Source organism: Echinops telfairi, unplaced genomic scaffold, assembly GCF_000313985.2.
Source record: "Echinops telfairi isolate 266 unplaced genomic scaffold, ASM31398v2 ScPeMD7_7467;HRSCAF=8505_0, whole genome shotgun sequence".
NCBI lineage: Eukaryota > Metazoa > Chordata > Mammalia > Afrosoricida > Tenrecidae > Echinops > Echinops telfairi.
Genome location: NW_022111367.1, coordinates 5,494,431 through 5,522,379, shown reverse-complemented (window position 1 = coordinate 5,522,379; position 27,949 = coordinate 5,494,431). Strand labels below are relative to the sequence as shown.

The window sequence follows — 27,949 nt, the reverse complement described above, 5'->3', positions numbered from 1 at the left end:
GAGAGAGAGAGAGAGAGAGAAAGAAACTGAATTGAAAGATGATTAATTTTTCCCGGAAATTTTTGAAGCCTCCTTGTATGTTTTTTTTTTTTTATCCTCAAGGGCTTAGCCTCAAATTTGGTTTTTTAGCATCTCATTTTTTAAAAAGCCCAGTTATTTTAAGTACTTGGAATCCTGGTAACATTCAGCTGTAACCCAGAGGTTGGTGGTTTGAACATACCAATCACTCTGAGGCAAAAAGATTTAAACAGTCTGTTTCAATAAGGATAATAGCTCTGGAACTACTGCGGGGTCGTTTCTACCCTGTTCTACAGGGTTGCTGTGAATTGGAATCCACTCAACAGCAACATTCCGTTTAAACAATTAAGTTTCTGTTAATCGTTATTTATACCTTTGTATAATTTTATGTTCCCCTTAAATGTATAAGCATGAAATGTGCCTTTGCCTAAGGGTATGTTTAAAATGAATGACCCACATATATGGATGGTTAGAACCATTGACATTCTTCTTTGGGTTTCCTGTGGCCAACCAATATAGTTAACTATACTAAATAAGACTCATATATTTCCATTTGGAATTGTGACAAATTGATAAGACTACTGGTAAGCCTTTTACCAGTAAACACTTAAAATGATGATAAAATAACACTCTTTTGTAATATAAGATGAGCTCTTGCTGAGCAAAAAAGGGGAAGATGTCTGTGTGCCAGAAACAAAAAGTGAAGGGGAAATACAAGTGAATCAATCCCTTGGTGAATCTGCTCTGACCATGGACCAGGGATGTGAATGGCCTTGCTAACGTGCAGAATGCATTGGGAAGTTGATTGTTGCAGATGCAATTAGGTTAAAATTTAGCCAGCTATCTCCCTTATGATCCATTTAAATTTGCTCTAGTTTTTAATATTTTCTGCTTTCTTTTGTATTGAGGTTTTTATCTACTTTACTTTGTTATTCTTGTTAATTTTTGTTATAAAATATTTTCTTATAATGAAATCCGAAATAGGTAAATCTATAGACAGTAACTGGATTAATGGTTCCTTGGGAGTATGGCAGGGCAGATTGGGAGGAAATAGGTAGCTAATAACGGTGAGCACAAGAATAAAGAAACCATTCTAAAATTGAGGTGGTGATTTTGCAACTCTTCTTGATGTGACTGACCTATTGGATTGTGTGATATATGAATTATATGCCGATAAAACTATTGGGGGAAAAGAAAGAAAATATCCTCATCATCATAACCATTAATTCCACTGCTGTGGAGTTGAGTTTGACTTCACAGTGATCATATAGGGGAGAGCAGAACTGAGCCATAGGTTTCCAAGTCTGTTAAATTTGTATGGAAACAGACAGCTTGACCTTTATCCCATGGAGCTGCTGGTAAGTCTGAACCTCTGGTCTTGTGGTTAGAACCCAAACCTGAGCCCACTGTGCTAGCGGGACTTTAAGCCTTCATTAATTATTAGGAGGATGTAAATCAAAACTACAATGAGCTATCACTTCACCCCATTATAATAGCAAAGTATAAAACAGGGGGGAGGCAATAAATATTGATGAAGATGTATAGAATTTGAAGTTATCATCTACTGAAATGTAAAATTGTGCACCTACTGTTGAAAACAGTTTGGCACTTCCTCAGAAAGTTAAATATAGAATTAATTTGACCAGTAATTTCACTTTTGATATACTTAAAAGCAACTCAGACACATGTAGACCTATTCACCATAGCCACTTACGTGTTTTATCAACAGATAGATGGAGAAACAAAATGTAGTATATACATACAGTGAAATAATGCTGGACCATAAAGAGAGATAAACTCCTGATGTAGGCCGTGGATTAAACTTGGAAGCATTGTGCTGAATAAAATGAGCTACAAAAGACAAATATTGTATGATCCCACATACATGAAATGTCTAGAACAGGCAGATGTCTAGGGACCAAAGTTTTTACTGGTTGCTAGAAGTAGGAGAGTGAAGGAACAGAGAGGCGTCATTGTTTATGAAGTACCGAGTATGTGTTCATTGTGATGGGAAATTTGGCAATGGATACTATTGCTGGTTTCATGCCTGACCAATGTCGCCAGTGTCACTGAATTATACTTGTGAAAAATATTGGCTTGGCAATCGTTTCATGAAATATACCACAATACAAAAATTAGATCCTTTCTTTATCCAATGCCTGAAAATAAATCCTAGTTGAGTTAAGTTTGCATGTCCTTGGATTTGTTAGTTTCCCTTCAAATAATCTTTTCTCCAAAAATAAAGTATAATTTACAAGTGTATGTGGACACATATATTATAGCAGCAAAATATTGGAGACATTCTTAATATCCATACATAGGGGCGTAGTTAATTAAACTATCATTATCTATAGAAGAGGCAAGCAATTTATTTCTATAAAAGGACAGATAATAAATTTTTTAGACTAAATAAAGGTGGATATGATGTAGATACTTACATAGCAAGTTTCTAGAGTTTATTGCTGAAATTAAAAACATAATAATTGAATTTAATTTTTGTAGTATAAGTCTACTATTTAGAAGAATAAGATTCTTTTCAGGGAGAAAACCATTTATTGAGATGAAAAGTTAGTATATCCTATCATAAAAGCAATTGTAAACACTCTTCAGTCATGGACTGTCTTAAACAGGGGACAGGACAGATCTGACCCCAAAGCTGTAGCTTGTTGTCAGTCCCTGATTGTAGATGTATGCTACGCATCACTCAAAAATAATGCCGTAAATGTACATAGAAGGTGTTTTCATTCCTATTTTTACCCAAATTTCATAGGTATGGAAAATGATTAAATAGCTTTTCCTAAGTCAGCCAGTTTAATAGGTGATGAAACTGGAATTTGAACTGGGAGAGTCTATACTGTTCTACCTGTATGGATTCTGTTGTCTCAGACATGATGTGATTTATAGACAAATGAATATAGATGGTTGTGTCAATAAATCCCACAAACTGTTGTCCTGGGACAATCTTTAAACTTTAAGCTAAAACTATCCCTTGAAATGGACTTTTAACCCCAAATTAGCTTATTTTAATTGGTAAAGTATGTTCTCTTTGAGCATTCTGCTATTTCAAAGAATTATCTTTGTGAGATAGCATGTACCCAAGGACAAAGTTCAGAAAGGTTAGAAGGAGGCAAGGAAACGAGAAACACAAAGAAGAAATGGGATGGGATGTTTATGTGCATCGTGGGGATTACAATCAATGACATGAAACAAAACATGTGAATTGTTAAATGGAAAACTGATCTGCTCAGTAAACCATCATCCAATTCACAATGAAAAGGAAAAAAAGGAATTATCTATGTAAGGTCAAACTGACGATGGCAATTTGTAAGTTTTGATAAGAAGCGTTGAAGGCAGTGAGCTATGATAATTATGTGAGCTAAGGGGGAAGATATGAAAAGCGATAGCACAATGTGGAGGATGTCACCAATGCTCCTAAATTAAACCTCTAGACATTTGTTGAAATAGTGTATGGTGTGCTGTATCACCTCAGAATTGATAGCAACAAAGCAACAAATACTTGAGGGAGTCTGGAGAAATTGAACCCTCATATGCTACTGTAAACTGTAAAACAAAAACAATAGGGGATTTACTCAGACAATTGTAAATAGATACATACTATATACCCCAGCAATAGTGCTGTGTGCCATATACCATACAGAAATAAAGAGCATAACATGAACAGACAGATATATGCACAATCATGTTGTGGGAGTTAGATTTTACATTAACTGGCAGCTGTGTGAAAGCGTAGGACTGGGGTTTAACCTGTTAGTAGCCTGGTTTTGCTTCTTGGAGGTGTGGCCATTGTATAAGAGAGATACTGGAACTTTTCTCTCCCTTCACCTTTCTCTTTACTGGGACTTTGTGTTGCCTCAAGGGTAGGTTCCATGTGGGTCACCACCCTGGAGCATCTTGCCATGTTTCCATTGACCTGGGATCTTTGCAACTCTGCACCCATGGCCTGTAATCTTCCTGCTTCCCCTTTCACCCTTCTGCGTCCCTGTCCTGCAGCAATGCGAGTCTGAAGAGTGCTCTGTCTAGCATCAGAACCATGGACTTGAGTTGGACTGAGCTGTGATGCTGTTTTAGAGACAATAATTTCTTAATACAAATTACTTTTTTATTCATATATGAGTATCACTGATTTTGTTTCTTTAGCCAACCCAGCTCAACACACATGTTCATCTCAACACTGTTCACAGTAGCAAGAGGGTGGAAACAAAAGTCCATAGGTGGAAGAATGGATGAATAAACTTGCTGTATATTTACACATGAATAATGATGCAACTGTAAAACACTTCATGACATGAATGGATTTGGAAAACACTATGTTGAGTGAAGTTATGCAAACACAAAAGAACAAATATTGTATGGCATCATTGGCATTAAAAAATAAAAATTAAGGGAAGGTTTTCATACCAAAAGAAACAGACTTTGCTGGTTCCAAACGTGGGTGAAAGGTGAAGGGAGGCAAAGAGCAGCAATGGACTGACGGCTAGACAGGCTAACAAGGGTGAAGGGGAAGATATTGTATAAGAGGGAGATGGTGGAGCAGGGAAAGCCATGAGGAGGTTTGATTAGTTGTTTAAGTTGTTGAATACAAAAACAATGACCTGATATGTAAACCCTCACCTAATTAACAATAAAAGTTTACAGGAAAAATGGAATTATAAAGAAAAAGAATAATGATGAAGCTGAAACACTGTGACATAGATGGATTTGGAGGACTTCATGCTGAGTGAAGTTACTCATTTACAAAAGGAAATGTTTTATGGTTTGTTTTCTCATGTCTTGGTTTTCAGCACATCAGAGCAGAGTGACGATGATCCTGTTTGTCCTGGAGCTGGAGTGGGTGCTGAGCACGGGACAGGACAAGCAGTTTGCCTGGCACTGCTCGGAGAGTGGGCAGCACCTGGGAGGTTACCGCACCAGTGCAGTGGCCTCAGGCCTGCAGTATCCTTTGCTGGACAGAATTCCTTGATGGGAAACTTTGGTATTGACTTTCTTTTTTCTAATTTTAAAATCATTTTATTGAGGGCTCTTACAGATATCATTCCATTCCATAGTTTAGTCCTATCAATCAAGCCGTATTGTACCATTGCTACCACAATCAGTTTCAAAACATTTTCTTCTTGAACTCCTTGATATCAGCTCCCCTTTATCCCTTCCCTCCAGGAACCCTTATTTTTATTTATTTTTTGCCGTATCTTACACCTTCCAATATATCCATTCACATACAATTCTCATGTTCACTTCCTCAAGTGGGGTTATCCAGTCTTACAGGCTACCGGCTCCCTCTTTCCCCCTTTCCCTTCCCTCTCTTTCTCTGTCCTCAGGGAACCATTACTCCTGGCTTTCATGTGTTGAACGGTCTTAATTATACAAATGAACATACACAATTGACTGGCTTTCTTTTATTGACAGTTTTAGGTAAGTGCAATTGAAGGGTGTTGTTTCACTTTTATGTGTAATTAAACTGCTCATAGACTTTTTTCTAGTGGATAAGTCCTCGAGGGCACCCTGTGTAAGGTGTTGGGAAGTGAGGGGACTTCCCCTTGAAGTAACCCTGCTGCCTGGGCTGTGCCTGGGTGTCTTTGCACAGGGTATGATGTTTAGATGTGATACAGCCAAGATAGGTGAGCCTCAGCCAGCAGAGAGGATTAAGGGAATTGTGGAAAGTGCAGATAAAACGATCACTAAAATACAGTATTTTATTTTTATATAAAAATCTATACATAGTTACTAAGGTTTGAACCATCTCATTGGTGACTGGGAGAAGAACCATAGGATTCCTACTCATTTTACAGATAGTTACAGAGAGGCGATCATGCTAGGAGCAGAATGCATGGTAATGTTACAAACTTTGTTTCAGCAAGGAAACTTTTCCAGGGCATGCAAAGTGACACTCCTTCTTACCTTAATCCTTATCTCCAAGTTACTAGGGTACAGTGAATAAAAATACCCTATGGTATACTCAGATCCAACCCACTGGATCCCAGGATGTGCAATCCCTGACAGTTGTGAAATATGTGTCAGTAATACTGCTGTAAGTAGTAAAGAACCCTGGAACCTATGGGGTTAAAGAAGATAGACTGTATCTCCACCTTTTGGCAAATGGGGAAGTATGTGGAAACGCATCAATTGTCAGCAAAAAGCAATAAGATCTTTTTTTACAGCTATGGCAGTAGCATATGTGTAGTCTAATGTCCCTATTGACTTTTCTCACTTGAAGGGCCTTATTCTAGGCTAAATTTTCTAGAGAAACAAATATATATGAAAGAAGTTTATAAAGAAAGTTTTTAACAAGGGAGCAGCCAGCACAGTCTATTTCAAGTAAATGGGTCAGGTGCTAGCTAGAGCCCCATCTAGATTTATACAGCTCTCGACCAGTAGGTTAAAGATATTTTCAACTATAAGGGCACTTAGAAACCCCCCAAGTGAGCCAGTTGAACCTTAGAAAGGGTCCCTTGCCTATGTAAAGCCGCTCAGCCAGTGAGGAGCTAGTTGAACCTTAGAAAGGGTCCCTTGCCTATGTAAAGCCGCTTGGCCAGTGAGGAGCCAGTTGAACCTTAGAAAGGGTCCCTTGCCTATGTAAATCTGCTCTGCCAGTGAGTAGGAAAATCACCACATGGTCAACTCCATGCTGGGTACTGTCAACTAGGAAAAAAAACAAACATAGAAAGTGAAGGAATCTGAAGAAAGCCTGAGAATGGTGTCAGATACTATCAAGAGAAACAAGCTATATCTCAAGACCCAGAGCAAGAAGAAACAACAGGAATCTAAAGAGAACGTTGTATGAGAAATCATGGGGAAAGTTCTTGACCATCACAAAGGAGGGTAAAATAACAGTTCAATGAGCTGAGAGAACCTCAAATAGGATAGCCCCCCCCCCCCCAAAGAAAAACACTATGACATACCGTAGTCAACATCTCCAATTTCTAGGAAAGAATCCTGAGGGCAGGTAGAAAAAAAAGGAAGGTTTTCCTACAAAGGAAAACCAGTAAAGATATGCACTGACTTCTCAGCAGAAACTGTGCAGGCAAGAAGACAGTGGAGTAGCATATATACAATTCTGAAAGAAGAAAACTACCAATCAAGAATTCTGTATCCAACAATATTTGTTTGTTTGTTGGGGACCTTCTGATGCCTGTTACCCAAGCCCATTGACACCTCATGATCGCACAAGCTGATGTGCTTCTTCCATGTGGGCTTGTTGCTTTTCCACTAGATGGCCACTTGTTTAACCCACACACTGTATCTTTTGATAGCTGGACACCATCTGCTTTCTTCACCACATTTGCTATGCACCCACTTTGTCTTCAGTGATTGTGCCAGGAGGGTGAGCATCACAGAATGCCATATTGTTGAGAAAAAGGAGACTTGGATCAGAGACCCAAAACTCATGTGTAGACAATGGGATATCTCCTCACAGAAGGGTCACAAGGAAGGAATGAGTCAGCCAGGGCACAGTATAGCACCAATGAAACACACTATTCCTCTGGTTCTTTGAGGCTTCCTCACCCCCCACTATCATGACGCCAGTCCTGCCTTTCACTGTGGGCTAGACCAGAGCATGTATACAGGTACTGATAAAAGATAATAGCTCAGGATACATGGAATCCAAGAACAGGAATGGGAGTAGCGATACCAGGAAGGCAAGGAGAAGGTGGGGAGAGGAAGGGAGGAAGGGTGGACCCAATTATAATGATTAAACCCCCCCCCCCCACCGCCCCAAGGTGATGAACAACAGGAACTGTAGGGGAAGGAAGATAGCAGTTGGTGTACATATGAAAAAAATAATAAATTATAATTTATCAAGAGGTCACAAAGGTGGGAGGGAGGGAAAAAAGAGGAGCAGAGACCAAGGGCTCAAATAGAAAGTAAATGTTTAGGAAATAATCATGGCAACATGTGTACAAATATGCTTGATACAGTTGATATATAGATATAAGAGCTGTAAGAGCCCCAATAAAATGATCTTTAAATAAATAAATAAAAATAATTCAATATCTACTAAAATTATCACACAAGTATGAATGAGAAATAAATGTATTTCTAGACAAGGGAAAACTAAAGGAATTTGTTAAAACAAAGACCAGCCTAACCCTCCCCGCCCACCCAAAAAAGGGAAAACTAACTGGCATGTTATAGACAGAATCAACAGCAGCAGTAGACAAACCTGAGAGCATCATGCAGGACACCACCACCCAGAGACCAATACAGTGGAAGCAACATTCAAACACACACAGAAATTGAGAAGGAACAAAGACACCAATAAAAATGTAAAGAAGGAGCCAAGAAGAAACTGAACACAAACATAGCAAAATGACAGCAACAAACTTGCATATATCAGTAATGACAAGGTCAAATGAATTAATGCAACAATCAAAAGAGAGCACATGGGACCCATCTAAAGCTGTCTACAAGAGGCACACCTTAAACTCACACCTTAACCGCAAAACTAGACTGAAAACTCAAAAGATGGCCAAAGCTCTGCAAAGCCAATGGCAACAATAAAAAGGCAAAAGTGGCAATATTAATCTGACAAGATAATTTCAAAGTGAGTCACAGACAAGAAAGGACACTATATTATCATTAAAGGCATATAACACTGAGATCATAACTAGAACTCGAAACCAAACTCACTTTTATCAAATCGATTCCAAATCATAGTGAACCTATAGGACAGAGTAGAACTGCCTCTGTGAGTTATTGAGACTGTACCTCTCTACATGGATGGAAAGCCTCATCTTTCTCCCAAGGAGTGACTGGTGGTTTTTAACTGCTTGCCTTGTGATTAGCAGCCATTGTGTATCCACTATGCCACCAGGGCTCCTCATCAGGAAACTATAACCTCAATAAACATATACATACATATCCAATGAGAGACTCTCAAACTAAATTAGTCAAATTTCACAGACTTGTGAACATTTGGCAATCACAGTAGGAGACTTTAATGCATCACTCTCAATGGCAGACAAGTTATGAGGAAAGAACTCAATAAAGAAACAGAAGAGCTAGACACAAAATTAAGAAGCTCGACCTCCTACACATGTACAAAGCAATCAACCCAACAATAGCGCAGTATACATTCTGCTCCAGCACACACCGTATATAGTCTAGAGTAGACCATATGTTAGGACACAAAGCTTCTGAAAATAAAAAAATATTGATATCCACTCCTCCATTTTCTTGGTTCACAATGTTATAGACCTGGAAATGAGCAATAGAAATAACAGGAACATAAAGACAAACACATGGGGACTTAAAAACGTGTGGGTAACAGATCAAATAAAGTTGAAATTAAGAAATCCCTTGAAACAATGATAACACATCATACCAAACTATTAGGACTGAGCAAAAGCAGTTACCAGATGGTAATTTATAGCAATCAATTCACATACATGGAAAGAAATATATATATATAAATCCAAAATCAACACCTTAACATCTAACAACTAGAAGTAACATCTAACAACTAGAAGAAGGAAACAACATAAACCCCCCTAAAACAAGAAAAAAAATCTTTAAAAGTGTAGCAGAAATAAGTGAACTGGAAGACAAAAGCAATGAGAAAAATCAATAAGAATTTGGTTTTTTCAAAGTATTAGCAATTGACACACTGCTGGAAACCTCAAAAAAGAAAGAAACAAAAATCTAGAATTACTGATGAAAAGAGCGATATCACAACAGATCCAAATGAAATAAAAATAATAGTACTACGAAAGACTATATTCCAACAAGTTTGATAATCTAGACAAAATGGACAAATACTTAGAAATACACATCTACCCACATTAATGCACGTGACTATAAGAAACCTCAACAGACTCGTAACAAAAGAAGTAGAGAAAGTTAAACTTACATACAACAAAGAAAAGCTCAGGACCAGATGGCTTCACTCAAATTCTACCACCTTTGTTTGTTTTTTCTGCCACATAGTGAGATAAGAGCTGTCACCAATTGTACACAGCTATTTCAGAATACATATAGTGTCAGCAAACTCCCAAACTCATTCTGTGAAGTGAGAATAACCCTTATACCCAAACCTGGCAATATTTTAAAAATATTTTAAAAAATCAATGTACTTCACCACATAAACAGGACAGAATAAGAAACACATGATCATGTCAATGGATGCAAAAAAAGTATTTGACCATGTCCAACACATTTCTGATAAAAACCCTCAGCAAAATATGAATAGAAGGGACATTCCGTAACATAATAAAGGCTATGTACGAAAACAGCTAATACTATGATCAGTGTGGATAAACTGTAAACATTTACCCTGAAAATGGGAACTAGACAATGGTTCCCATTTTCACCAATTTTATTCAATATCACACTGAACGTTTTAGCTAAAACAATTGGAATAAAAAAGGAAGTAAGGCAATCTTTTCCAATTGGGAAAAGAAGTAAAGTTCTCACTATTTGCAGATAATATGATTTTATATAGAGAGAACTCCAAGAAATCCAGCAAAAAATAAATGTTGGAAACAATTCAGGGTTTAGATAAAATAACAGGATACAAGATTAACAAGTAGAAATCAATTTGATTTCCATATACCAGCAAAGAGTGTGCTGAAGAAGACATCAAAAAAGCAATACCATATAGAATAGCCACACACAGAAAATGAAATATAGGAATAAACCTAACCAAAGAAAGAAAAGACTTGTGCAAAGAGAACTCCAGAACATTATTACAAGAAACAAAAAAAGACTTGCACATATGGAAGAATATCCCATGCTCATGGATAAGAAGACTTAATATTGTAAAGGTATCAATACTACCTAAAGCAATCTTCACATACAATGTATTATGATCCAAATCCTAACTTATTTTTTTAATGAAATGGAAAAATTAATTACCAACTCCATATGGAGAGGCAAGAGGCCCAGTATAAACAAAGAACTTCTCAAAATGAAGAACAAAGTAGGAAACTACCCGACTTCAAAACCTACTACATCACCACCCTAGTCAAAGCAACCTAATATTGGTATGATGATAGATATGTCGACCAATGGAACAAAATAAAAACCCAGAAATAAAAGCATCTACCAGCTGACAACTTATGTTCAACAAAGACCATAAAAATATTAAATGGAAAAGGGACACCCTCTTCAGCAAATGGTACTGGAAATGTGGATTTCCATCTGCCAGAAAGAAAAGAAATGGTACCCATTCCCTCACCCCGCGCACAAAAACGAACTCACGATGGATTCATGACCTAAATGTGAACCCTAGAGCTCTCAGGATCATCAGTGTGAACGTTGGGACAAACTTAAGGACTCTATTGCAGCTCGCATGCAGACCATCAGATATAATAAAGGGAAGCACACACAGTGATGGCCAAATAGATTACTGGAAACGATTAAAAATGAAACACTTACCCACTCCCAAAGAGTTAAACAAGAGCCCGTGGCCTGGGAAAAAAATCTTTAGCAATGACACACCACACAGGGTGTTGATTACCAAAATCTAGAATTCTGCAACCACTCAATAAGAGGAAAAAAACTTTCTTAAAAGGTAGGCAAAGGATATAAGTAGACAGTTCATAATGAATGACGCTAAATGCCTAACACATGAAGATTTGCTTATGATTGCCAATCACTGGGAAGATGAAAATTGAAAACAACAGTGAGAAAAACTTTACACTCACAACAATATCCCAATTCAAAAAGACAGCGAAAAATTCTGGGGAGAGTAGACAGCTTGGAGCTCATCTATGCAAAAAGAAATATCATACAAAAGCAATACCTTTGCTGAGCATGTACCACAGAGAAATCAGAAACAGAACATGAACAACTGTTCTTCGTGTCCATTGCAGCACAGTTTACAATAGCAAGAAGCTTGAAAAAGCCCAAATGCCCATCAGCTTAAGAGTAGACAAAGAAACTCTGGGACATAGATGCAAAGCATCCCGAAAAAACAGCGATGAAAAGTACCTCATGACATTGATGGACCTGGAAGCTATTATGCTAAGTGAAGTCAGCCCGTCACAAAAGGACCAGTTATTATATGATCCCACTAGTATAAGAATAAACAAAAGACAAAAGTAGGTTCCATTTTCAGGTCATGTAATCTTCCAATCCTGTTAATCTAAGCAGTGAGGTAGAGAGGTCTGCCTAGTGCTTATGAGCTATGTATCACTCTCTCTATACATGCATTTGAAAAAGCACTGGGACAGGGGAGACCTCACCTCAACTGGTGTCAGTTTCTCAAGATGAGGGGATAGGAAAAGACCATTACTTTGTTGCCATATACCATTGTGCTGAGGTTGCCCCAAATTAAAAGACACTCCTTACAAGAGTGATGAGTGAACCTTAATCGAAATCAAGTCACTAGGGCAGAGGGAGGCATATATGTATCAGAGAAGGCAATCATGTTTCTGTTGGTGTATAAACCAAGTGGAGCAACCTCCCATTGGGATAAAGCTTCTTCGCCTTTTTTTTTTCCTGGTAGATATGTGCTTATGCCTTTGTGAATGTGTGTGATTGAAAGTTTTGCTCTATCACCAACCCCACTGTGTAAATAGTGTCCAACTCCTTGAAAGTTTAATTTGTACAAGTCCTCAGTTTATATATTGGCCCTCAAAGCCAGCCTGTACTTAAATAATTTCCTTTTCTCAAAAGTGTTTTAAATTGCATACCATTGGCTAAAATCAATGACACCATCATTAGAATTACCTTATGCCTCAGGGGGATGGATGATTAATAATGCTCTTTATCATAAAATGATATTGAAGTCTCTAAAGTAAACTAGGTTTTTATCTATAAACTACGGATATATGAATGGATTTGGGACTTGAATTGAATTCTAGTCCCAAGCTAAGAAAAATTAGTTCTTAGGACATGTCCTTACTCGATACTCCCTCTCATGAAGAGATAACTGAAGATAATGGGTGCTATAGCACAGTGTGAGGAAGAAATTAGATGTTGCCTGGCTCTCGTAAAGAATAGTATTTGTAGTCTTAAATGCCTGTTCTTAAAACAAGCAGTCATCTAAGTGTGCCATCAACTGAGATCCTATGGAAGAAGCTTGCCAGCCTGTGTGAGACAAGGTTTGCCAACAAATCCAAATCCAATGGAGGGTTGGTATCAGAGCTTAATTTGTGAAGACTCACTTTGCAGAAGTCTGAGGATGACAGTGGGAAGTCCAAACTCCATTTCCAGGGTCCCTCCAGTGAATCTCCTCTCCTTATAGTCCAGGATTATGAATAACCTTGCTATCAGACAGAGAGCATTGCAAGTTGATTGATGGCAGGTGTAGTTAAATTAAAATGTAACACCTTATCATTTTGATTTCCTTTTTGACCCATTTTAAAGTTGTTTCATTTTCAATATTTTCTGCTTTTTTAGTGTTTTTCCTGTTTTGTTAGTCAATATTGTTGGGGTTTTCTTGTTTCCTTATGTATGACTTTCTGTATATGAAATCTAGGACAGGCAAATGTTTAGAGATAGTTACTGAGTTAATAATGACCTAGGTGCATGATTTTGTAATTACCTAAGTGCTTGAGGGTAAGCTCGGGGGAATGGGAAACTAACAACAATCAATACCAGAAGAAAATGTTCTGAAATTGATTGTGGTAATGATTGTATAGCTTTTCATAATATGATTGAATAATTAAATTGTAGGATATGTGAATATCATATGCCAATAAATCTCTTTTAAAAAAAAGAAGAAAGGGTGTGCCCTGTCTCATACACAGTACAAAATTTGAACTTAAAGATGCTCTCAAAGAAGCAAAGGATGCGGCTCGTCCCACAATCTCCACCAGTGATGACAGCTCACTCCTGTCCATCAGTAGAGAATGCCCTCCCAAATGGACAGATAACCATAGGCACATAAAACCGAGAATCATAATATACATGAGGAATCATGACTAGGCCACATTATTTACCATAACTTAGTGGGTTATGAGTTATAACCACAGAGTCCGCTAACCACCTTCAGCCCTTGAAAACCCACAGGGCCACTCTTATATAGGGTCACAATGAGTTAGAATTGACAAGATGGCAATTCGTACTGAAGACTAGTCTTCGATTTTCTTCAGTAAGTGCTCTTCACTTTCAGCAAGCCAGGTGGTGTCTTCTGCACATCACAATTTGATAATGAGCCTCATTCCATTCATGATATCACATTTTTCTCTGATTATTTGTTCATCATACAGATTGTATAAATATGACCCAAGGATACATCCCTGGGACATATACAGTATACCCTTCAAATGATTACTTCTTGGTATATGTACAGGTTCCATTTGACTGCTATGAGGTGGTCTAGAATTCTCATTTTTCCAAGTTGTTTATAGTTTGTTATGAACTAGAGAGCTGAATACTTTTCTCTGAAAAGTCAATAAAACACAAACATCTTTTTTTTTTTGCTGGCATCCTTTGCTTTCAGCCACGATCTACCTGACATTATCAATGTTATCCCCTGTGCCACGTCTGCTTGAAATCTGGCTTGAATTTCTTGCAGTATCCTGTTAAGGTGCTGGTGGAATAATTGTTGAATTGTCTTCAGCAACATTTTATTGTTTGATAAATTTTACATTCTACAATCTCCTTTCTTTGGGATAAACACAAATAAGAATCTTTTATAGTCAGCTGGCTAGGAAGCTGTTGTCCAGATTTCTTGGCATAAACAAGTGAGTGCTTTCAGTGCTTCCTCAGCTTGTTGAAGCATTTCAATTGGTTAAGCCGTCAATTCCTTGGACCTTGTTTTTTGTGAATGCCTTCAGTGCAGCTTGGATTTCTTCCCCCTTTCTTTTTTTTTTTTAAATTTATTTTGCTTTTATTTTATTTTATTTTTTTAAAACATTTTATTAGGGGCTCATACAACTGTTATCGCAATCCATACACACATCAATTGTGTAAAGCGCATTTGTACATCATTCTCAAACATTTTCTCTCCACTTAAACCCCTAATCTTCCCCCTTTCTTGATCATGTGTTACCTCTTGGTTAAACATCGACCAACCAATTCTCTTTGGTACAATGACTTTTGTCTTCCCTCCATCTTCTTTGTACGCTTTCTGCCTCACTACAAAAGAATATTGTCTAGAATTTGGCACAGGGCTGGGCAACATTTTGTTGAATTATATTCAAGCTCACCATGAGTCAGAGTCAACTCAGCAGCAACCAATGACCATAGTATTTGTAAAGGGACTTCTATTAGCCAAGCCAAGGAATATGGGTCGGGTGGGGATATGGTGTTTCCCCTAAGAAGCTTATTTAAACTATCTAAAAATAAAAAACAAATGTACCAAGTTAAACTTGTCCTGATTAGTAGTCTTTGGTGCAGCATTAAAGCTCCTAGCTTTTTCTATAATCATCTCTAGAAGTCACCCTCTTTTTTTTTTCTTTTTAAGTTGCCTCCATTGAACCAAATGATGCAACAAACTCACTCTATGAGCTATCAGAAACCATTTTTTATACTTGCCAGAGATTTCAGCTAAACCTTGCTGATAAGGTAAAACTGAAACATAAAAATGAAACCCATTGCCGTTTTGTCTATTAAGACTCATAAGGACCCTCTCTATAGGTTTCCAAGGCTGTAGATCTTTATGAGAAAAGATAGCCTCATCTTCCTCCACCTTCCACTCTCACCCCATCCAGGATTGGGGGGTGGGTTTTCTACTGCGTATTTTGCAATTATTAGTTCAGTGTGTACTGGACTGTGGCTCCACGGCTTCAAATTAAAGGTGGGAGCGGGATTCTACAGACCGTCAGTTCCTTCTGGAAGAGCCCTTGACTGCACCTGCTCGGCCTTTTGTTAGGATTTTGGAGCCAGGGTGCCAACCTAAGTCCTGGGAGCATAGAAGGGGGCTTCCAAAAGTCTATAGAGAAACAGAATTAAAATATAATGTAATTTCTCAATGAATTAAAAAAATATGTCCCTGGTTTTACCAGTGCTTAAATACTGACAGAATAACAGAGCTGTGCTTTGATCAGAACGTCTCAGCCTAGAACCAGAGGTTTTTTCCTGGGAACTTTCGGGTGTTCGGATGGCCATAGGCAGCTCATGCAGTGTTAGGGTTCGCATTTAAATAGGAGGGTAAACATGTTTACTCAGCGCACTCTCACCAACCACACTCTTCTCCTTTCCTTCCTGTCGTCTTCCATGCAGTGATGTTTCTGTTATGATGAGGGAAGACAGGAGAGTTGATAGAACAGCATAATAGATTCAGTATTAGGATTCCCCATACATCAGCTATCTCTCATTTCTACCTCAAGCAGTCATATGTCCAAGGTAACAGTTACAAAATAAATCAGATTAAATCCAGTGTTGTTTTCCTTTTATGGCTTTTATACTGCTGGCCTTGCATTAGTTGTCAGTGCTTACTGAACAGCACCACCAGGGGCAGAAGCCCTTAGTGGAAAAGTGAATCTGCATGGAAAAGAGCCACCATTCAAGAGATGAAGAAGACAAAGGGACTGACCCAGTTTGTAACTTGGATTATCAACTTCTGAATGACTTCAAATTCGTTTATTGTTTTGACTGAGGAGCTGAAAGTTCAAACATAAGTGACTTCCGGTTACAACAAGGAGCAGGAAGGACAAGTCTCAACAGAGTAAGGTGATTGTTTACCGGCAGATGATGGCTACCAGGCAGAAGTAGGGTGGTCGCCTATGACTCTTGCTGGTGCCTTGTCAAGTGCATTCTGTCTCCCAGCAACTCCATAAGTACAGAGGAGAACCACGCCACAGGATTTAAAAAGAGGTTGGTTACTAGGCTAGTTTGAGGCACCTCTGTGTGGGTTCTAACCATGGTCTTTAGGCAAGTATTCAGGTATTTAACCATTTACATTGCCCACAGATTCATTGAGCCGAGGTTCACAATTGAGTATTAAAATTTTTCTGCCAGCCTTCTGCGCAACTGACTATAGCAGAATTGAGGGATAGCCCCAAAATCCGATAGCACTTAAATGTTTGGAAATTGAACTGTTTTGCTTTTCCACTTCACTTGCTACTCTGACTTTAGTCAGTTGCACGTTTCAGTGTCTTGATTTTTGACCATGTTTCTGTCATGTTTTTCATGCATCAAGAAAAATAATTCAGGCATTCTTCATTTTAGAATTTTATTCATATTGGAAACATTTCCAAGATGTCAGCTTATGTAGTGAAAAGTTTTCCCACCAAATAAAATGTGTGTGTGTGTGTGTGTGTGTAGTGTCAGTAAACTTCAGTAATTTTGTCTGATATTCACTTTTTAAAAATTTTGAGCAGTAAACTCCCCTTCACATTGACTACTGTTATTTTTTTATACTCCCACTCACCCTTTGATGGCTTTCCTTGTTTTCTATCCAAATGACACCTTGTACCTTATCTGTCCCAGCCCTGGAATCAGCTTCTTTTTATGGGGAACAGTATCCAAAGACAGAAGCTAGCTTATAGAAGAGGAATGTGGCATCAGGATTGGAGGGTTATTAACAACCTGTGACATGCAGATGACACAACCTTGCTTGCTGACAGTTGGAGGACTTAGAGCACTTGCTTATGAAGATCAGGGATTGCAGCCTTTTGTGTGGACTGTAGTCCAATGAAAAGAAACAAAAGTCCTCACAACTGGACCAGTAGGTAACATCATGAAAACGGAGAAAAGATCCAAGTTGACACAGATTTTGTCTTGTATGGATCTGTAATCAGTGCTCATGGAAGCAGCAGTCGGGAGATCAAATGACACATTGCATTAGGTAAATTGCTTCACACGCCATCTTTAAAGTATTGAGAACCATGGATATTACGTTGAGGACGAACATATGCCTGACTGAAGCTATGATACTTTCAGTCTCCTTGTATGCCTGTGAAACTTGGACATTGAAGAAGAAAGACTGAAGGAAAGTCGATGCATTTGAACTTTGGTGCTGGGGAAGAACATGGAATGTCCCACGGACTGCCAACGGAACCAACAGCCGTCTTAGAAGAAGGACAGCCAGACTGTTCCTTACAGGCAAGGATGGCAGGACTTTTCATCTCATGTGCTTTGCGCATGATATTAACAGATGTAGGGGACCAGTCTCCATAACCAATAGGGTCCTAAGGAGCAATTGTATAATTGGAAGGGAAAATGAAAGAGACAGCAGATAAGGCATAGAGTCTGGAACCAGAGAGTGGGGCTATTGTATTCTCCAACAGGCTTATATAATCTTGGCGCAGGCAAGCCATGTCATAAATATAAAAGGAGTGCATGTGCTAGAGGCATACATGTAGCAGGAAGAGGAGGTACTACAGGCATACACATGACAGGAAGGGACATTCGTAACGAGGTGGGCAGGTTTTAGGGTTAAGATGGTGGCTTAACCTTGGTTGTCCTTGAGCTGGCTTGACCTTGCATGTCCCTGAGTTCTCCAGGGGAACAGTCTGTGATCAGTATCAGATAGGAGTGGGCTGCACTCAGGGTGGGTAGGATAATAGGGTCCTATTACTGTCTGTGGCAGACAACCTTCTGGCAGATCACCTTCCAGGGTATCATAAGTAACCTTGAGCTTGTAGGAAGCATCTCAAGATTGGCATTATTATAGGGGGCACATTGTGGGGAATAACATAGTTAGGAGACTGGGACTGGGAGTCATCTCCAACTCACAAACCTACAGGCCTTCCTCCACCAGAGTCTGCCTCCCAGACTCCTTAAATATGATCGTGAAGAATTTGTCCACGCACACTCTCTTCCCAGTTCTCAGTTTCGCACAAGGAGAGAGCAGCCCCTGGCAAAGGGTACCATGCTTGGATAAAGTGGAAGAGCAGTGCAGAAGAGGAAGGCCCTTGATGAAGTGGGTTGGCACAGGGGCCGCAACAATGGGCTCAAACATACCAATTGTAAGGCTGGCACAGGACCAGGCTGGGTTCGTAGGGTTGCTATGAGTCAGAACCTACTTGACGGCACTTCACAATCCAGACACAGATAAGAAATACGGGAGCAAGCAAAAAAAGCATTGCTGGAAAATCATAGAAACTTTTATTTAAAACATTTGAATATGAACCTATTGCTTATTGGCACCTCTTCCATCTACGTCTACACACATCTAAAGGTAATGTTTCCATCTTTCTAAACCTTCCCTGGAGAATTCTGCCCTCTTCAATCTATATCATGTCAGAATGGCAGTTTTAACCCCCTCAAGGCACTCCTTTGAAATGTTCTCTGAGTCTCGGAACAAAATTCTGAAGGGTCAAGATCCTGGTGAATAAGATTTCCCAACAGAATTTTCTCAAGACAACCCTTGCTACCCGAAAAGAATGAGCAGATGCATTGCCATGGTGGAGAAAAGTCCTTGTTACAACTTCCCTAGCCTTTTTCTCAACAATTTAGTTTTCCATTTTCTTAAAACTTTATAATACATTATCTTACAGTCTTGTGTTCCTACAGAAAAGATACCAGGATTACTTCTTAGACTAAAACAACACAAACTCCATTGCCCTAATCTAGTGAACTTCTTTGCTTGATTTTAACTGACCCAGCAGATCACCTTAGAATAAGGTGACCAGATGTCCCGCTTTTGGCGGGAGAGTCCCGATTTTTAACAGTATTTCCCTCATCCCGCGGCGTTTTAAAAAAGTCCCGATTTTTGGAAAGAATGCACGTCAAGCTAGGGTATTCGGTTTTCGGCTGCCATGTGGCTATTTCGCCAGGATATGAGTTTTATCAATGGTGTCCTGCTTTACCAATGTTAAAATCTGGTCACCTTACAGAAGCTACTATTTGGATTGGATACTATTTTTAATACATCCTAATGAGATTAACACGTGTATTACTGAAAACATTTGTCTGTGGCCATCCACTGATTGCAGAGATATGTTTAAACATGTGCATTTGAGGAAGCACACCCATCTCTGGACTATAATAATGCTTTATTATACTAGTAATAATACTTTTAAAAAACCTTGGTATTCCATTGCATTGATGTATCATAGAATATTCATTATTTCCTTTATTGGTAGCCTTTGGTATTATTTCAAACTTTAGCTATTAAAATAAGAAAGAGTAAATTTCCTTAACTGTATCATTTCAGACAATTTTTATTGTGGCTCTGGAATTATCTGTAGAAGTGGGAAGAACAAACACAAGTATTTTTGCTAATTGCTGCCAAGTTCCTTTTCACATGGGTTGGACCATTTTACATTCCAGCCTTCAGTGTATGCAACTGCCCGTGTCTCTACATCCGTCCTGCAGAATATGTTGCAGCATATTGAATTTTTATAATCTGATTAGAAGAGAAATGTTATCTTAGTACAATTTCAATTTGAATTTCTTTTGTAATGAGTGAGGTTGGGATAGCAATTCTACCCCTTTAGCTATAAAACCCAAACCAAACTCACTGTCATTGAGTCGATGCCAACTCATAGTGACCCCGCAGGACAAGGTAGAACTGTCCCTGTGAGTTTCTTAGACTGTACCTGTTTACTGGAGTTAGAAAGCCCCATCTTTCTCCTGGAGCGGCTGGTGGTTTCAAACTGCAGACCTTTTGGGTCACAGCCCAACTTGTAACCACTACACAGCCTCACCTGTGCCATTCTTCCTAGTCCATCTGAATGGTGATTTCACCCCTGGGCCCTAGCAGTCCTTTCCTTCTGCTTCTTAGGGATAGTAGCCCCACCTCCTTGGCGTTGAGTGTCAACCCCATCCGCCTGGCACATTGTGAGCCTCACACTTCAGAACTTAGTTGGCACAGATCCTACTCTCCGCTGCCTAACAAACTGTGGGCCTTGCCCAGAAGCTGAGACAGTCTTGCTTCCTGTGTACCTTCTAATAGTTCTGTCCTATTTTCCAGCGGTGGTCTTTCCTTTATTGTGTAGGAAACACATGCTCATTTGGTTTGTTTCCCTGCGTGTAGAATCCCAAGAGGCTAACATCTTCTTTTCTTTTGTTTATTCTGTTATTTTCACTCTAACCTGATGGATTTTCTGTCTGTTGTCTTTGGTTAGGTCCATCAGCCACAGGCTTAATCTCTTTAACAGAAAGCTATGCACATCCTTGGAGAACATGTGTCTACCGTAACCACCTCTACTCCACTTGCGTGCTTAATGCCTGTTATATCTCAGAGATATACAGGTTCAGGTTTTCTTCCACTACTCCTAACTCATTCATCTAATGAAGAGAAGCCATTCCTAAATGGGACGAAAACTGCAAATATAGAGAGCTGGAATGGAATGATAGATAACTAAATGGAATAATAAGTACAAGCATTGATAACAGTTTCACAAATGGCATATCAGTCTGTGCCAACATCGTTTTGTTTTGTTTTTTAAATCCATCTTCTCCTTATTGGTTTCAAGAGTCACCTTTTATCAGATGTACTAAATTTTGATTTTTGGGTTTATTTCTAGAATTCTTTTCTATTCCTTTGATCTGTTTATGCATCAGTATCATACTTTTGCTTCTAGAGACTTTAAAATTGTTAAAATACTAAGGTTATCCTTACATCACATATTATATTACTCTTATTTTCAGTTTTTCTGGCTTTTTCTGCTTATTCCCACCCCAACACCCCAGTGATTTTTACAATTAGCATATGTAGATTAGAAAAAGAAAAGCCACTTAGTATTTTAAATGTAGTACATTAAATTTATAAACCAAAGTCTCTCGTTGCCATCAAGTTGATGCTGACTTACAGCAATCCTTATATAGGACACAGGAGAACTGCCCCTGCAGGTTTCCAAGACTATAACTCTTTCCAGGGATAGAAAGCTCCATCTAATAGGGTCCTTATGAGTCAATAGTGACAAGATGGCAGTAAGTTTTTATTTTTATTCTCCCAAGGAGCTGCTGGGGATTTTGAACTGCTTACCTTGTAGATCCCAGCCCAACTCATAACCAGTAGGCTACTAGAGGGCCTGTAAACCAAGGTAGGAAAGTTGATATCTTTCTTACATTGAGTCTTCATTTCCATTAATAATAGACCTTTCTATTTGTTAGGTCCACTTTTGTGACTTTTGGGAATATGTTCAAATTTTCCTTATGTGCAATTTGCACATGATTTGTTACATTTATGCTTTTTTAAAAACTCTAATCCTTCTACTTAATTTTGAGAAACAATCCTTAATGCTCACATGTTAGATTTGATGTTGAAACCCGGCATGTATTTATTGGTGACCATTCAGGCCAAGTTACAATCCTCAAACTGGAACAAGAAAACTGCACCTTGGTCACAACATTCAGAGGCCATACAGGTAGGATTGAAAGCAAAATCATCATATGCTAATATTATATAGTTATGTGTTACCTGCTGCATATATTGTTATTCAAATGACATGTTTTGAAAGTGGCCAAGTCTAGTGTGTGCTTGAGTAGAGATGCACATGAACTACATTACCGATTTCAGAATAGTTTAATCAGATATAATGTTAATGCAGAAGTTGTTGAATTAGAGAATGTTTTGTTAGGTATGTTTTTGCCACAATTAGAAAAAAAACAATTACATGGATAACAATGAATACACAGAAGAAGAATCTGTTCAGAATTGAATGTGGTGATAATTGTACAAATCTTGTTGGTATAATTGAATTGTATGACATGTGGATGAAGTGCTAACTGTTAAAAAAAAAATAATGTTAAAAATATTGAGAATGAGGGGGTTGGGAGCAGAGACACACCCACATTCCCTCCCCAGCAATCTTCCACTCTTCTTGTCCACATCTCATGCCTTCATATCAAGTAGAGGCAGGAACCACTTGCCTTGGCCCCAAGCTAAGTAACCCTGTTATTTCCACACTGAGTTATTTTCTGTCTCTTTTATTAACTTCCACCTCTTTATTAATGTGTTCAACTTTCTTACCTTTTTGTTGAAAAAAGAAAGCACCTTCTTAATCCTCTGCCCTATTGTAGCAATTCCATCTTGCTCTTTTAACAGCAGTTTTTAAAATTGTGAATTAGGTGGAGGTTTACATTTCTCAAATGTGCTTTTATTTCAACAATTTAAACTATCACACCTCCCCAAAGCTTGTCCTGGCCCCCTGCCCCCTTTGTCTTTTTTATTGTGCAATACACCCCTTCACCCAAACTAACACTTATCTACCTTTGAGTCGAGGAGTCAGCAAACTTTACAGATGAAACTGCTGATCTTGTCCCTACAAGAATTTTTAAAAATTGGGAGCCATAAATACATTTTTAGAAACAATGGAATCACCCTCATCTGAATGATATCCATTCAATAAAACTGTAAGTTTTATCTCATTTTTAATTTTACTTAAGAGCCACATGTATGTACTGAAAGAACCTCATAAGGCTCCCAGGCTGCAGTCTGCTGGCCCCTCTTCTAGCCTCTTTAATAGCAGTATTTCTTAAAAGACGTTTGTTTTACAAGTGCTTCTGATTCTCCACGTTCCACTTTCTTTCACTGCAGTTTGGCTTATGTCTCTCACTGCACATAAAGTAGATTTCGCCAGTGTCATGCTGGTTGTTAAGTCTTTGTTCTTATTTAACCTTGGAGCGGCTTTTTAGTATTGAATTCATGAGAATGAAGTGAGAAGAGAAATCAAGGCGGTAAGCACCCACCTGGTCCAAGGCAGAGAATTTATGAGAGCATGGCTTTCTTGGGAAATTATTAGTAGCTCATTTTGGCTGGGTCACTGAGTGAGGATTAGGGAAGAACCCAGAAAAGAAATGAGGGTCAGTTCAGATCACGGAGGTTTTGTAAGAAACGTGGAGGTTTTGTAAGAAACGTTGTCAAATCCCCGACACCATGCTGGTTCCTCTTGGTAACTGGAGGATCAGTATGAATCCCTAATTTGGAACCATACCTTCATGTGTCAGTCTGGAGAGAACTGGAATGCACCGCCCCTATGAGCTTATCAATGAGCTTTCATGGGAACCTAACCGATGAATGTCCTTGAGAGAGATTTTGCAAAATTGGGCGCCCAAGCCTGGAGACAAATTAGGCAAAAGGATGGGCATACCTCAGTCCCTCCACAAGCATCGGATCTCCTGGTTCCCAAGCCCGTTCCCCCCAGTTCCTCAATGGCTGAGTACTATGGGGTTAACCATTTTTCTTGCAAATTGCCTAAGAGGTTTCTCCCTCTGGAGCACATTTCCCCCTCCCTCCACCTTTCTTAATTCATCCAGTTCCCACATTCCATACTCCAGGTGCCTGAGCTCTAGTAATTGTCTTACCCTGTTTCCCGAAAATAAGACAGTGTCTTATATTAGTTTTTGCTCCCAAAGATGCGCTACGTCTTATTTTCAGGAAATGTCTTATTTTTCCATGAAGAAGAATATGGGACACATTTATTGTTTATTGTTTTACTGAAAGAGACCTTGCACTTCCTATCTGCTCCGGCTGCGCTGCAGCCAACAGGGTGCTACGGTCCAGAGTCCAGAGTTACAGTAGCTTCGGGGGGTCTTATTTTCAGGAAGGTCTTATTTTCGGGGGTATGGCTTATATTTCATCAAGAGGCAAAACTGTAAGTAGGTCTTATTTTCGGGGGATGTCTTACTTTCGAGGAAACAGGGTATCTGCTATCAACCGGTGTCCTATCTGCTTTGTAACTAACTACCTGACTCTTTCTTTCTCTGGTTGCTGAAGGTGGACCAGCCTTGTGATTTCTCTCTTACAGGTTTTCTCAGATTTTCTCCTGAAGTCAGCAAGAAATCATTCTAGAGTTTCAAACAGAAAAATTATTATGGTTGGATTTTTAAAACTTTTTATGACAGTAGACTGTAATTGGTAACCTGGAAACTGGGACCCTTTAAATGTGATACTAATGATCGGAAAATGAAGAGTGGGTGGAGCCAGCACACGTACAAAATGAGCTTAGCAGGTAGGAAGGGACCTCTGATTTGGTTCAGGCAGAGGCGAGGTTGAGCCTGATGTTTTGACTCTTTAGTAGTCAGACCTTCGCCTTCACCTTCACCTGGTGGCTGACAGGTAGGGGTGCCTGAGAATTTTATTTAGTTACCTCTAGTTTTATGATCTTATGCTTCCTCTGTTAGTTTTATTTCTGGAGCCAAATGCCAAGTATTATAGTTCTCAGCTGTTTCTACCCAAAAGTCATACCAACTTGAGTAAAATGAAAGAATCAAATTTTGACCATTGGAGATAAATTACTATTTAATTTCAATAAAATATTTTTCTGTTCTAAAAATATTTTTATTAAACATGCTTGAAATGGGAAGACCTGAATGTAAGCCTGTTAGCATATTCATTAATGAAATCATTAAATAGAGGCATATCCACTCATTGCCAGGAGAATTATTGAAAGGAAGTATAATAAAAATAATTAAACAAAGGAACCAAACCAAAACCCAACTCACTGCCATTGACTCCATTCTAACTGATGGCATCGCTGTCGGAGAGTAGAAGTGCCCTGTGGGTTTCTGACACCGGAACCCCTTATGGGAGTTAAAAGCCTCATCTTTCTCCCACCGAGTGATTCATGGTTTCAAACTGCTGACATTGGGGGTAGCAGCCCAACACACAACCACTATGCCACCAGGCCCCTTAAAAAAAAAAAAGCATAACTTAATGAAACACAAATAACTAGGTGGAAATTTAAAATTTTGTTTATATTAGAAACTTTGACATAGATCCCATTTTTTTAAAAGTGCAAATCAATAGATGCAGATTTTTACCAAGACTTAGTAAAGTCCTTAGCTCTTTATATGACGGGTTCTGGGATACAGAGGTGAATAAAACTAGTGTAGTCTTTTCCTTATCAGACTTTCCATCCTGTGTGAGACACACGCATTAAGTCAGTCATCCAACTTCCCAACACAATCGCTGTAGACAAAATGGGTGCATAAACAATTGTGAAGAAAGCTGATGGTGCCCACCTATTAAAAGATACAGCATCTGGGGTCTTAAAAGCTTGAAGTTAAACAAGCAGCCATCTAGCAGGGAAGCAACAAAGCCCACATGGAAGAAGCACACCATCCCATGTGATCACGAGGTGAGGTGTCGACAGGATCAGGTAGCAATCGTCAGAAGACCCAAAACATACCAATGTGAACAAGTGGGGTTGGAGTGGAGACCCAAAGCTCATCTGTAAACAATTGGAAATCCCCTCAGAGAAGAGTTGCAAGGAAGGGACTAGTCAGCCCGAGTGCAATATAGCACCTACGAAACACGCAGCATGCCTCTAGTTTTTAATGCTACCTCCCCCCCCTCCTCCCCCACTATCATGACCCTAGTTCTTCCTTACAAACCCAGCTAGAGCAGAGCATGTACACTGGTCACTTGTCAGATAAAAGCTCTCGGCACATGGAACCCAGGACTGTGTATTGATACCATGAGGGTCGGGGGAAGGTGAAGGGAGAAAGAGTAAACCGATTGCAAGGGTTGACGTATAGCTGCTCCCCCAACCCCCACACCCCTGGGGGGAGAACAGAAACATGGGTGTAGGGAGACAGCGGATGGTGTAAGATGTGAAAATAATAATAATTTATAATTTATCAAGGGCTCACAAGGGCAAGGAGGGGAGGGAGGGCTAAAAAGAGCTTATAACAAAGGCTCAAGTAGAAAAAAAATGTTTTGAAAATGATGATGGTAACTTCTGTATAAATGTCCTTGATACAATTGATATATGGATTGTTATAAGAGCGGTAAGAACCCCTAATAAAATGATATATATATATTTTAAAAGTCAGTCATTACCAATAATTAATCAAAATGTTATGAGTATTCCAAGTGCTGTGAAACATGATGTGGGTCATAAATATGCATTGGAGCAAGTAACAGAAGGATGGTTCCCTGTTCAGAGTTAAAGGGAGGCTTCCCAAGGAAATCCTTGGGTGGTGCAAATGGTTTATGGCTCAGCTGCTAGCCAAAAGATTAGCCAGTGGAGTTCACCTGGAGGTGCTTCTCAAGAAAGGCCTACTATCTCCTGGTGAAAAGACAACCACTGAAAACTCTCTGGAGCAGAGTTTTATCAGCATCATCTCAACAGCGTCTGATTTTTCTAAGGGAAGTGATGTTTAAATTATACCCAGGTTGTAAGAGCATTCCAGACCAAGGACTGGCCCGGGAACCTGAAATGAAAAGCATGAGCCCCTGAGCTAAGCCATGGTCCACGTGGAAAGCTGCTGAGGAGTACAAGTTGTTAAGAAGCTGAGTCATTATGCTCCATTGGTGTGAAGAAGTTTAAGCAGAGTGGAGTGGTGATTTGCATGTGCAAAAATCACTGACCACATGGGTGGGATCTAGTGGGGCCAAGAATTATTTAGACAACTTCAGTTGGTACCCTGGAAAAGGTAATGCCTGCTTGGGTGGGATAGTTACAGTGGGCATGAGAGAAGAGAAGAATTTAAAATAAGGGGACTTCAAAAAGTTTCTGCAAAAATTATATTAGTAAACAACAAGAGATCTGAAATTGATGAGGAGGAGGGGTATAATGCAGGGTAGGGCTTGATCAAGAAGAGCACTGGATCTAAGAGGGAATACTGAGAGCTGAATGGAGGATGAACATAATAGTGGGATAGGAGGAAGGTGAAAGGAAATAGAGGAAAGAAATAGGAGGCATAGCTATTTATAGAAGTATAGCTATAGGCCTGTATATATGTAAATATATTAATTTATAATGAAAGGGATAGAGGCCAATGTACAAGTATTAGATAGAAGAAGGACTTTGGGCCTCTATTCAAGGACTTCCTTAACACAAGAACACTTTGTTCTGATAACCTGGCACTCTTTGATATTCACCTTCCCGACATGGTAGCTGAAGACAAAATAGATGCATAAGCAAATGTGGTGGAGAGAATGGATGGTGCCCAGCTATCAAAGATGTAGCATCTGGGGTCTTAAAGGCTTGAAGCCAAACAAGTGGCCATCTAGCAGGGAAGTAAATAAACCCACATGGAAGAACCCCACCAGCCTGTGTGATCATGAGGTGTTGATGGGATCAGGCATCGGGTGTCAAAAGATCCCAAGCAAACAACTATATTGATTCGAAAGAGGAGGGTTGGAATGGAGACCCAAAGCCCATCTGTAAATCCCCCCCCAGAA

General features: G+C 39.2%; 1 protein-coding gene across 3 annotated transcripts in view; it reads left to right on the top strand.

Annotated features, from left to right (window-relative positions):
* The window catches only part of WDFY2 (WD repeat and FYVE domain containing 2), a 206,353-nt gene that overhangs the window by 150,372 nt on the left and 28,032 nt on the right, over positions 1 to 27,949 (top strand). For all 3 annotated transcript variants that reach the window (XR_006679435.1, XM_045283770.1, XM_004704266.2), the window contains exons 5-6: positions 4,821 to 4,971; positions 22,072 to 22,184. Coding sequence is in view for 2 of the 3 variants with exons in the window: in XM_045283770.1 (XP_045139705.1) it covers positions 4,821 to 4,971; positions 22,072 to 22,184 (264 nt within the window). In the remaining variant the exon portion in view is untranslated. The remainder of the gene's footprint in view (positions 1 to 4,820; positions 4,972 to 22,071; positions 22,185 to 27,949) is intronic.